The sequence below is a fragment of the Lethenteron reissneri genome, chromosome 64 (assembly GCF_015708825.2).
Source record: "Lethenteron reissneri isolate LAM-NWPU_2019-01 chromosome 64, ASM1570882v1, whole genome shotgun sequence".
NCBI lineage: Eukaryota > Metazoa > Chordata > Hyperoartia > Petromyzontiformes > Petromyzontidae > Lethenteron > Lethenteron reissneri.
The window spans coordinates 13,593,577-13,604,947 of NC_083842.1; the positions used below are offsets into that span (position 1 = coordinate 13,593,577).

The window sequence follows — 11,371 nt, forward strand, 5'->3', positions numbered from 1 at the left end:
TGGGCAGTGTTGAGTCTATGGCAGTGTTGAGTCTATGGGCAGTGTTGAGTCTATGGGCAGTGTTGAGTCTATGGGCAGTGTTGAGTCTATGGGCAGTGTTGTGTTAGTCTATGGGTAGTGTTGAGTCTATGGGTAGTGTGAGTCTATGGGTAGTGTTGAGTCTATGGGCAGTGTTGAGTCTATGGGCAGTGTGAGTCTATGGGCAGTGTTGAGTCTATGGGCAGTGTTGAGTCTATGGGCAGTGTTGAGTCTATGGGCAGTGTTGAGTCTATGGGCAGTGTGAGTCTATGGGCAGTGTTGAGTCTATGGGCAGTGTTGAGTCTATGGGTAGTGGTGAGTCTATGGGCAGTGTTGAGTCTATGGGCAGTGTTGAGTCTAGGGTAGTGTTGAGTCTATGGGCAGTGTTGAGTCTATGGGCAGTGTTGAGTCTATGGGCAGTGTTGAGTCTAGGGTAGTGTTGAGTCTATGGGTAGGTTGAGTCTATGGGTAGTGTTGAGTCTATGGGTAGTGTTGAGTCTATGGGTAGTGTTGAGTCTATGGGCAGTGTTGAGTCTATGGGCAGTGTTGAGTCTATGGGCAGTGTTGAGTCTATGGGTAGTGTTGAGTCTATGGTAGTGTGAGTCTATGGGCAGTGTTGAGTCTATGGGTAGTGTTGAGTCTATGGGCAGTGTTGAGTCTATGGGTAGTGTTGAGTCTATGGGTAGTGTGAGTCTATGGGTAGTGTTGAGTCTATGGTAGTGTTGAGTCTATGGGCAGTGTTGAGTCTATGGGTAGTGTTGAGTCTATGGGTAGTGTGAGTCTATGGGTAGTGTTGAGTCTATGGGCAGTGTTGAGTCTATGGGCAGTGTTGAGTCTATGGGCAGTGTTGAGTCTATGGGCAGTGTTGAGTCTATGGGTAGTGTTGAGTCTATGGGCAGTGTTGAGTCTATGGGCAGTGTTGAGTCTATGGGTAGTGTTGAGTCTATGGGCAGTGCTGAGTCTATGGGCAGTGTTGAGCCTATGGGCAGTGTTGAGTCTATGGGGTGTTGAGTCTATGGGCAGTGTTGAGTCTATGTGCAGTGCTGAGTCTATGGGCATGCTGGTCTATGGGTAGTGTTGAGTCTATGGGTAGTGTTGAGTCTATGGGTAGTGTTGAGTCTATGGGTAGTGTTGAGTCTATGGGCAGTGTTGAGTCTATGGGCATGAGTCTATGGGTAGTGTTGAGTCTATGGGCAGTGTTGAGTCTATGGGCAGTGTGAGTCTATGGTGGAGTCTATGGGTAGTGTTGAGTCTATGGGCAGTGTTGAGTCTATGGGTAGTGTTGAGTCTATGGGCAGTGTTGAGTCTATGGTGCAGTGTGAGTCTATGGGCAGTGTTGAGCTATGGTGCAGTGTTGAGTCTATGGGCAGTGTTGAGTCTATGGTGCAGTGTTGAGTCTATGGTGCAGTGTTGAGTCTATGGGCAGTGTTGAGTCTATGGGCGTGTTGAGTCTGTGGGCAGTGTTGAGTCTATGGGTAGTGTTGAGTCTATGGGCAGTGTTGAGTCTGGGCAGTGTTGAGTCTATGGGCAGTGTTGAGTCTATGGGTAGTTGAGTCTATGGGCAGTATTGAGTCTATGGGCAGTGTTGAGTCTATGGGCAGTGTTGAGTCTATGGGCAGTGTTGAGTCTATGGGCAGTGTGAGTCTATGGGCAGTGTTGAGTCTATGGGCAGTGTTGAGTCTATGGGCAGTGTTGAGTCTATGCGTAGTCTTGAGTCTATGGGCAGTGTTGAGTCTATGGGCAGTGTTGAGTCTATGGGCAGTGTTGAGTCTATGGGCAGTGTTGAGTCTATGGGCAGTGTGAGTCTATGGGCAGTGCTGAGTCTATGGGTAGTGTTGAGTCTATGGGCAGTGTTGAGTCTATGGGCAGTGTTGAGTCTATGGGCAGTGTTGAGTCTATGGGCAGTGTTGAGTCTATGGGTAGTGTGAGTCTATGAGTAGTGGTGAGTCTATGGGCAGTGTTGAGTCTATGGCAGTGTGTGAGTCTATGGGCAGTGTTGAGTCTATGGGCAGTGTTGAGTCTATGGGCAGTGTTGAGTCTATGGGCAGTGTTGAGTCTATGGGCAGTGCTGAGTCTATGGGCAGTGTTGAGTCTATGGGCAGTGTTGAGTCTATGGGTAGTGTGAGTCTATGGGCATGTTGAGTCTATGGGCAGTGAGTCTATGGGTAGTGTTGAGTCTATGGGCAGTGTTGAGTCTATGGGCAGTGTTGAGTCTATGGGCAGTGTGAGTCTATGGGCAGTTGAGTCTATGGGCAGTGTTGAGTCTATGGGTAGTGTGAGTCTATGGGCATGTTGAGTCTATGGGCAGTGTTGAGTCTATGGGTAGTGTTGAGTCTATGGGTTGTGTGAGTCTATGGGCAGTGTTGAGTCTATGGGCAGTGTTGAGTCTATGGGTAGTGTTGAGTCTATGGGCAGTGTGAGTCTATGGGCAGTGTTAGTCTATGGGTGTGAGTCTATGGGCAGTGTTGAGTCTATGGGCAGTGTTGAGTCTATGGGCAGTTGAGTCTATGGGCAGTGTTGAGTCTGTGGGCAGTGAGTCTGGGGCAGTGCTGAGTCTATGGGCAGTGTTGAGTTTGGGTGTGAGTCTATGGGCAGTGTTGAGTCTATGGGCAGTGCTGAGTCTATGGGCAGTGTTGAGTCTATGGGCAGTGTGAGTCTATGGCAGTGTTGAGTCTATGGGCAGTGTTGAGTCTATGGGCAGTGTTGAGTCTATGGGCAGTGTTGAGTCTATGGGCAGTGTTGAGTCTATGGCAGTGTTGAGTCTATGGGCAGTGTTGAGTCTATGGGCAGTGTTGAGTCATGGGCATGTTGAGTCTATGGGCAGTGTTGAGTCTAGCAGTGTGAGTCTTGGCATGTTGAGTCTATGGGCAGTGTTGAGTCTATGGGAGTGTTGAGTCTATGGGCAGTGTTGAGTCTATGGGCAGTGTTGAGTCTATGGGCAGTGTTGAGTCTATGGGCAGTGTTGAGTCTATGGGCAGTGTTGAGTCTATGGGTAGTGTTGAGTATATGGGCAGTGTTGAGTCTATGGGCAGTGTTGAGTCTATGGGCAGTGCTGAGTCTATGGGCAGTGTTGAGTCTATGGGCAGTGTTAGTCTATGGGCATGAGTCTATGGGCAGTGTTGAGTCTATGGGCAGTGTTAGTCTAGGGCATGTTAGTCTATGGGCAGTGTTGAGTCTATGGGTAGTGCTGAGTCTATGGTAGGTGTTAGTCTATGGGCAGTGTTAGTCTATGGGCAGTGTTGAGTCTATGGGCAGTGTTGAGTCTATGTGCAGTGTTGAGTCTATGGGCAGTGTTGAGTCTATGGGCGGTGTTGAGTCTATGGGCGTGTGAGTCTATGGGCAGTGTTGAGTATGGTGCAGTGTTGAGTCTATGGGCAGTGTTGAGTCTATGGTGCAGTGTTGAGTCTATGGGCAGTGTTGAGTCTATGTGCAGTGTTGAGTCTATGGGCAGTGTTGAGTCTATGGGCAGTGTTGAGTCTATGTGCAGTGTTGAGTCTATGGCGGTGTTGAGTCTATGTGCAGTGTTGAGTCTATGTGCAGTGTTGAGTCTATGTGCAGTGTTGAGTCTATGGGCAGTGTTGAGTCTATGGGCAGTGTTGAGTCTATGGGCAGTGTTGAGTCTATGGGCAGTGTTGAGTCTAGGCGGTGTTGAGTCTATGGGCGGTGTTGAGTCTATGTGCAGTGTTGAGTCTATGGGCAGTGTTGAGTCTATGGGCGGTGTTGAGTCTATGTGCAGTGTTGAGTCTATGTGCAGTGTTGAGTCTATGTGCAGTGTTGAGTCTATGGGCAGTGTTGAGTCTATGGGCGGTGTGAGTCTATGGGCGGTGTTGAGTCTATGGGCATATGTCTGTTTGAACTTCTGTTGCACTGTACGTAGCACAAAATCGTGCTAATCGGAGGTGCAGGGGGTAGGAAAGTCGTGTAATATTCTTCAAGGGCCATGCTTAAACTCGTTGTCTGCTATTATCGATGTTTTTAAATCCTTTATATTAAGTTCGCTTGCTTGCTTAGGACCGTGCAAATCTTTCGGTCGTTTTTTAATCCACTTCCCGTGATCCAATCGAGCTGACATTTTCCACACAGACTCGTTGTGCGTGACAATTAATGTTCGTGAAAATTTTTTTTCCAAAATTTTACACTTTTTAGGACAAAAATATTATATTTAATTACCAATTGCTTAATGTGCAATGCAATCATCTGACCCATAGGTGGCAGCCATGCTCAAGCCAGAGGACGAGAGGACTCTATGCCGCCACGCATATAAAGGATTTATAGTGAAAAACTTTGTTTCTACGTGTTATACTTATTTTAGTCCTTGTTTGCTACTGTTGCTAAAGCGTCCATCATCAGGTGGAACGGACGCTTGTGTTGCGATCCGAAACGTCGTGCTATATTATTTTATCTGACTTTACCTGAAGAACCAAAGAGTATGGATTCCTGCAGTCACGAAAGCCTCAAATCGAGATTGAATCTCGGCACTGATAAGGGGTTACGGGTCTGAGATGCAGAGCAGCACACGACTTCCAATTTCAAATCAAGGTGGTGGGGGGGTCAAGCCAGCAGATACCCGCGTCAGGAAGTAGTAGCAGCAGCGGGGGTCGTCTTGTATCGTCGCTGGTGGTGTCTCCTCTTCGTATTTGTGGATCGGGGCATCGTTACGTTGTCACACGTTGCTGCTGCTGTTGTTGTGTTGCTGCTGTTGGTGCCTGCTGCTGTTGTTGTTGCTGTTGTTGCTGCTGCTGTTGCTGTTGTTGCTGCTGCTGTTATTGTGTTGCGCTGCTGCTGTTGTTGATGTTGTTGTTGTTGCTGCTGCTGTTGCTGCTGCTGTTGCTTGTTTGCTGCTGCTGTTGTTGCTGCTGCTGTTGTTGCTGCTGCTGTTGTTGTTGCTGCTGTTGTTGTTGCGGTCTCAGTTCCTGGATGAGCACAGTCGCCACGCTGCTACTGGAGAGGTGGTTCTTTTTTCATCGCACTTTCCATTGGTGCATCATCGCCGATCCGCATCTGCTGCTGCTGCCCGTTTGGTTTGTGCGGTGGATGCGGTGTGAGGGGTGCGGGACCATGAGGTGTGAGCACTGACGTTCTGTAGCGCAAGCGTGTTTGCGAATGCCGTATGATGTTTATATGGGCGCGCTCGTGTGTGCGTACGGGCACGGTGTGTGTGGCGTGAACCCGTGTGTGGTGTGTGTGCGTCTCACACTCACATGCGTGCGTACACGTGCGTGTGTGTGGTGCGCGAAACACGTGTGTTTGTGTGCGTGCACTGGGCACGTGTGTGTAGTGCGATGGTGCGTCACACACACAACATGCGCCGCGTGCACACGCCACAGCAAGTTGGCACAGTAGGGGGCACAGGTGGTGCATCAGCCAGTCATCTCAGTTCAAGCCAACCGTGGCACCTTCTGGGTCTGCCCTGTGATCTCTTGCCAGCGGGTGTTCGACACTTCACGTGGCCTAAACGTGCACATGGCCTGGCACAAGCGTCGCGGAGACGTTATCGCCACCGTTGTTGGCGAATGGCGGCTATTGTAGTTGTACACGCGCATTTGTGTGTGTGCGTACACGTGTGGTGCGTGTGTGTGCGTACACGTGTGTGTGTGCGTACACGTGTGTGTGCGTGTGTGTGCATGTGTGTGTGCGTACACGTGTGTGTGTGCAAGTGTGGCGTGTGTGTGTGTGTGCGTACACGTGTGTGTGTGTGCGTTGTGTGCGTGCGTACACGTATGTGTACACGTGTGTGTGTGTGTGCGTGCGTACACGTATGTGTACCCGTGTGTGTGTGAGTACGTGTGTGTGCTGGTGTCACGGTGTGTGCGTGTGTACACGTGTGTGTGCGTGTGTACACGTGTTGTGCGTGTGTACACGTGTGTGTTGCGTACACGTGTGTGTGCATACACGTGTGTGTGTGTACACGCGCGTGCGTGTGTGTGAGTACGTGTGTGTGTGCGTGTGTACACGTGTGTGTGTGTGTGAGTACGGTGGTGTGCGTGTGTACACGTGTGTGTGTGTGTACACGCGTGCTGTGTGTACACAGTGTGTGGTGTGTGTGTGCGTACGCGTGTGTGGTTGTACACGCTTGCGTGTGTACACGTGTGTGCGTGTGTGTGTGCGTACGCGTGTGTGTGTGTGTACACGTGTGTGTGCGTGTGTACACGTGTTGTGTGCGCCTGTGACAACTTGCATCTCGAAAGCTAAGCACGTCTGAGCCCGGATTGGTCAAGTTGGGCGAGTCCTGCACCACGAGATTCCTTCCGACATTGCAAGCCACGGGGAGCTACGCACCTTTCAAGTCGTCACACTAATCTTCAGAACTGCTTTTCGCGCGTTCAGTTTGTCGTCCTTCCAGCCCGCCCGCCCGCCCGCACCTCCGTATTGGCGACGGTTTGTCTCCATACGTACGGCGCGAAAGAAGTCCAACTCGCTAACGTGCATTGCAGGTCATCTCACCTCTGTGGAAGCAGCAGCAGCAGCCGCCACGCCACCCGAGTGCAGTGTGCGCTCGCTTCCTGGCGGACAGCGCCACGCGGACGCCTCGGTGCACGACCGAGTGATGCTGGTGCTGAAGGCGTATGACAAGGTGGACCCGCAGAAGGTGAGCGAGGGGACGAGCGGCGCGATGCCACGCAAACAAATTGCAAAGGTCCCCCGTGTAGCCCGTGGCAGGCTGTCGGGGCAAGTGCGGTTAGTCAGCAGCAGCGCCTGCGAAGGCCGGGGTCGGGTGGGTCAGCACCACGCCCGGCCGCCTTTGTCTCCCCCAGCGGCGATGTTTACCGCGCACCGCACCGGGTACTCATTTGAGGCTGAGTCGACCTAGGGGGAGGCCCAGGACGGCTTCAGAAATCGTCGGCGGTGTTGGACCGTGAGCGGGAATCGAACTTGTAACCTACAAATCTCTACACACGCATTCACATGCCTCTACACACACATTCACATGCCTCTACACACACTCACATGCCTCTACACACGTTCGTATATGTACACTCTCACTCGTACACATCTGTGTTACGCAACGCACAAAGACCACAAATATGGCCTTGAACATACTATCTTATTTGACAGGTACTATTCTACTTTACCGAGTGTTGACATCCCCAGCGTTTAACAGTACTCTCCTTTTTGTATTTGGATTGTCAACCAACACCGGTACACAACAACATGTGCACCTGTTGTTCTCTTTTAGCCCCGCCTACCCCCCCCCAATACGTTCCACTCATTGGCTACCACATTCAGATAAGCCCCTCCCCCCTCCTCCCCCCTTAACTTGTATTTAAGAGCTTGTATCTTGGAATCTCTGCCTCACTTGATACAGCAAATCTGGCTGTGACGGTCCCACCTGAAGACGGAGATTTGTGTTGCCTCCGAAACTATTATTTATATACTATTTATTATGTTTACCTACGCGACTTTACCGAAAAAAGTATGAATCCTTGCAGTCACGAAAGCTTCAAATTGGCCTTGAACAGACTATGTTGGGGAAAGTGCGAGCCCCTAGTTACGTACACATGCACTCGCACACACGGTTACGTATCTTTACACACTCACGGTTACACGCACGCACACACGTGGCTGTGAATGTTCCTGTGTGCGGGGAGCGGTAGCGCAGCGGTGAGCGCGCGCGCTACGAACCCGGCGACCCGAGTTCGGCTCCCGCTCGCGGCCAACACCGGTGACGATCGTCTGAACCGGTGCTGCGCCTCCCCTAGGTCGACTCGGCCTCAAATGAGTGTGTAAACATCGGGCCGGGCGTGGTGCTGGCCACCCACCCACCCCCTCGTGTGCCGTGCCGGCCTTCATAGGTGCTGCTACTCGCCCACAACATTTGCCCCCCACGCTACGGTCTGTTGAAGGCCACGCGGGCGATTCTTTGTCTTCGCAGCTAACGCTAGAGTCTCACTTCCTGAAAGACCTGGGCCTTGACAGCTTGGATCAAGTGGAGCTCATCATGGGCATCGAGGATGAGTTTGGTGAGAGATTGGGGAGACACAGACACTCGCACACAAAGGCAGAAGAAGCCGTGTAGCCTCGCACGGACTGTTGGGGCAAGTGCTGTTAGTGAGCAGCTGTGAAGGCCGACTTAGCACACGATGCGGCGGAGTCGTTAGCACCACGCACGGCCGCCTTTGTCTCCCCAGTGGCGACGTTTGTACGCACCGCTACGCCAGGTACTCGTTAATGCACGGGTGGAAAAAACCCGATTTTTGCAGCGGCAGGCATCGTGTTTTTTCTTTAATACAATTGAACCCGATTTCGGGGAGTTAAAACCCGGTTTAATGAATACGAAGCTCTGATCCAAGGCTTAGGCTGCTTCCTCGTCGGTGCTGCTGTCGTATTCGGGGGGGGGCGTCGGGCACGGGGTAGTCGTAGAATGCGGCGGGCAGGTTGGTCGTGATGAACACGAGCTTCTCCTCCACAATCGTGGGCGCCGCCAGTGAGTTCCTTAGCTTGGGGAATGGATGAAGCCCATCGCTGAGAAGTGCGATTCTGCAATTAGAACCAATGAAACCGGATTTCTCCCAATCTCAGATGATCGGGATTAAATAAAAAGACAATTAAATCGGATTTCTCCCAATCTCAGATGATCGGGATTAATATAAAAAGACAATTAAATCGATTTCTCCCAATCTCAGATGATCGGGTTTATATAAAAAGACAATTAAATCGGATTTCTCTCAATCTCAGATGATCGGGTTTAATATAAAAAGACAATTAAATCGGATTTCTCCCAATCTCAGATGATCGGGATTAATATAAAAAGACAATTAAATCGGATTTCTCCCAATCTCAGATGATCGGGATTAATATAAAAGACAATTAAATCGGATTTCTCCTAATCTCAGATGATCGGGTTTAATATAAAAAGGCAATTTTTGTAAAAAACCCGACTGTGCCAGGTGTGACTGGTGCGTGTGGTGTGTCTGGGGTGATTGGGGTGCCTGGAGTGACTGGCATGTCTGCTGTGCCTGTAATATCTAGCGTGTCTGGTATGTCTGGTGTGCCTGCCGTGCCGACCGACATCCCCTTGTCTTTGCCGTCCCAGGTTTTGAAATCCCCGACTCGGACGCAGAGAAGCTGCTCACAGCTAAGGACGTCATCGCCTACGTCAGCAAGAAGCTCAGCGAGTAGCACGCCGGAGAGCCGGGGGGGGGTGGCGGCATCACCGGCGCGGCTTGAGGTGTGCGTCTCGCAAGGGCACGGCGACACGGCGACAAGCCGGCCAGCCGACACGGGCCCCGATGCTCTTTCACGTTGTGATCATCTTCAGCTTGGCGTGCCGCGCGCACGGAAGCTTACGAGCGACGCGTTGATTTTGCCGGTGTCAAAGTGGAGAAAACATGAGAATGTGTCGATTTAAAGCTTTCGTGACTGCAGGGATTCATCTTCTTGGTTCTTTCGGTAAAGTCACGTAGAATGGAAATAATACAATGATAAAAATAAAACATAATACAATAACTCACGGAGAATGGAAATAATAAAATATTTAAAATAAAACATTATTAAATAATTCTCAATTTTATTATGTTTTATTTTTATTATTTTATTACTTCTATTCTACGTGACTTTACGGAAATAACCAAGAAAATGAGAATGTGCTTTACGCTCTATGGCAATAAAATGGGATTCGTGTTAAGAGTTTCAAACACCAAATAAGGTGCCTTTTTTCAAGGATTCGAGTTCCTGCATGAACCAGACGCAATTCCTTGCGGTGAACACGCAAACACAATCGCGTGGCTTTGATGACAATCTATGATGCATTCAATCTTGATTTGAAGTTTTCGTGACTGCAGGGATCCATACTCTTTGGTTCTTTCGGTAAAGTCACGTGGTCGTGTGTGTGCGTGTTTTTTTTCAGGGTGAAAATCGTCGTTAGCTTCGGCACTGAACAAGACGCACCTTTCACTATTTAAACAATAAAATCTGAACGCGAAAGAAACGCAGGGAGTCGCCGTTATATGTTATTGACCCGCACACAGACGATCCGAAGGTCACCCGTGGTTTGAATGTTTTTTATTCGTCTTCGTCCCCCTGTTTTGTTATCACAAGTTCCATAAATATTCTGAATTCCTCTGTTGATATGTAAACTCCTTTGTCAAGGCGATCTCCTCCTCTAACCCAGCTTAAATATACGCTGCCAAGCCTGGTGGTGTTCATTCGGACGCTGTCTTTCCGGCAGCCCTGTTCTTCACCTGAGGATGGCTGCTTGCGTTGTGGCCGAAACGTCGTGAGAATTGTATTTTATTACGTTTTATTTGTGTCTTGCGTGCGTTCCGGTGCATCCTATTCGAACCGTTCAAAAGTTCACACTTTCTGCTGATGGTGTGGTTGGCCCTGTCGGCGGCGGGAGGCGGCGTTTCCTCCAAACTTTAAAAGCCTCGGGACCGGACGGGCTTACATTTTTTGTTTTAAGCTCCGTCAAAACCCACCCGCCCCCACTGCACGAAGCACGCGTGGCCTCCTCCCTGTTCAATCGGTAGGCCAGAAGTGAAATTATAGTTTAGTTTTTCTCAGCGGGCCGGACTGTCGACGTGAGGCCCGCGTCGTCGTGAGACTAGTGCTAGTCGCCATTTACACGGCGGTGAAGAGTCCGCTCGTTGTTGGGATGTTCAGACACCGCCAGCGTGGGTTGTTAATGCGCACGTTTTAAAAATTCATCTTCTTGGTTCTTTCGGTAAAGTCACGTAGACGGGAAATGAAACATAATAAAATACAATTCTCACGACGTTTCGGCCACAATGCAAGCAGCCGTCCTCAAGTGAAGAACAGGTCTGTCGAGAAGACAGCGTCTGAATGTCTTTCCGGCAGACCTGTTCTTCACCTGAGGACGGCTGCTTGCGTTGTGGCCGAAACGTCGTGAGAATTGTATTTTATTATGTTGTATTATTTTATTATTTCCCTTCTACGTGACTTTACCGAAGAACCAAGAAGATGAATCCCTGCAGTCACGAAAGCTTTCAATCGAAATTTGTGAAGTCCCTTTGCTGCAACAGCTCACGGTTGAATCTCTTTCGCGCCGCACGTAACCAACCCGCGCTGATCGGGAGGTGCCGTGGAAAAAGCTACAAACTCGACGCAAAAAGAGTCGATTTCCACCCCCACCCCCATCCAGATGATTCAAAAGTGCGCACAGCTCCCGGTGTGTCCTCCTATCAGCAGGAAGAGGGTTCCAGACGACCGCAGGATACCGAACGATCGTGTCGCTCGCCGGCGGGGTCGGACGTGGCCCCCGGCGCTCGTGGCGCGTCTGTCCCGCTTGTCACCACCGAGGTTCCGGCCGTTCCAATCCGGCAGGCACCCCCCAGAGGTCGCAACCGGGTACCCGATACCGTACCCTACCCAATACCTGTACCCTATCCGATAC

The 11,371-nt window shown here is 50.5% G+C and overlaps 1 protein-coding gene and 1 pseudogene across 1 annotated transcript in view; one reads left to right on the forward strand and one right to left on the reverse strand.

Annotated features, from left to right (window-relative positions):
• Nucleotides 1-5,006, reverse strand: part of LOC133359036 (zinc finger protein 835-like) — a 24,648-nt gene extending 19,642 nt beyond the window's left edge. Inside the window, 1 exon segment of the mRNA XM_061577406.1 lies at nucleotides 4,989-5,006. Within this exon segment, the coding sequence (XP_061433390.1) occupies nucleotides 4,989-5,006 (18 nt within the window).
• A 475-nt stretch (nucleotides 5,007-5,481) lies between these two features.
• Nucleotides 5,482-9,946, forward strand: LOC133359037 (acyl carrier protein, mitochondrial-like; annotated as a pseudogene).
• Nucleotides 9,947-11,371: the final 1,425 nt, after the last annotated feature.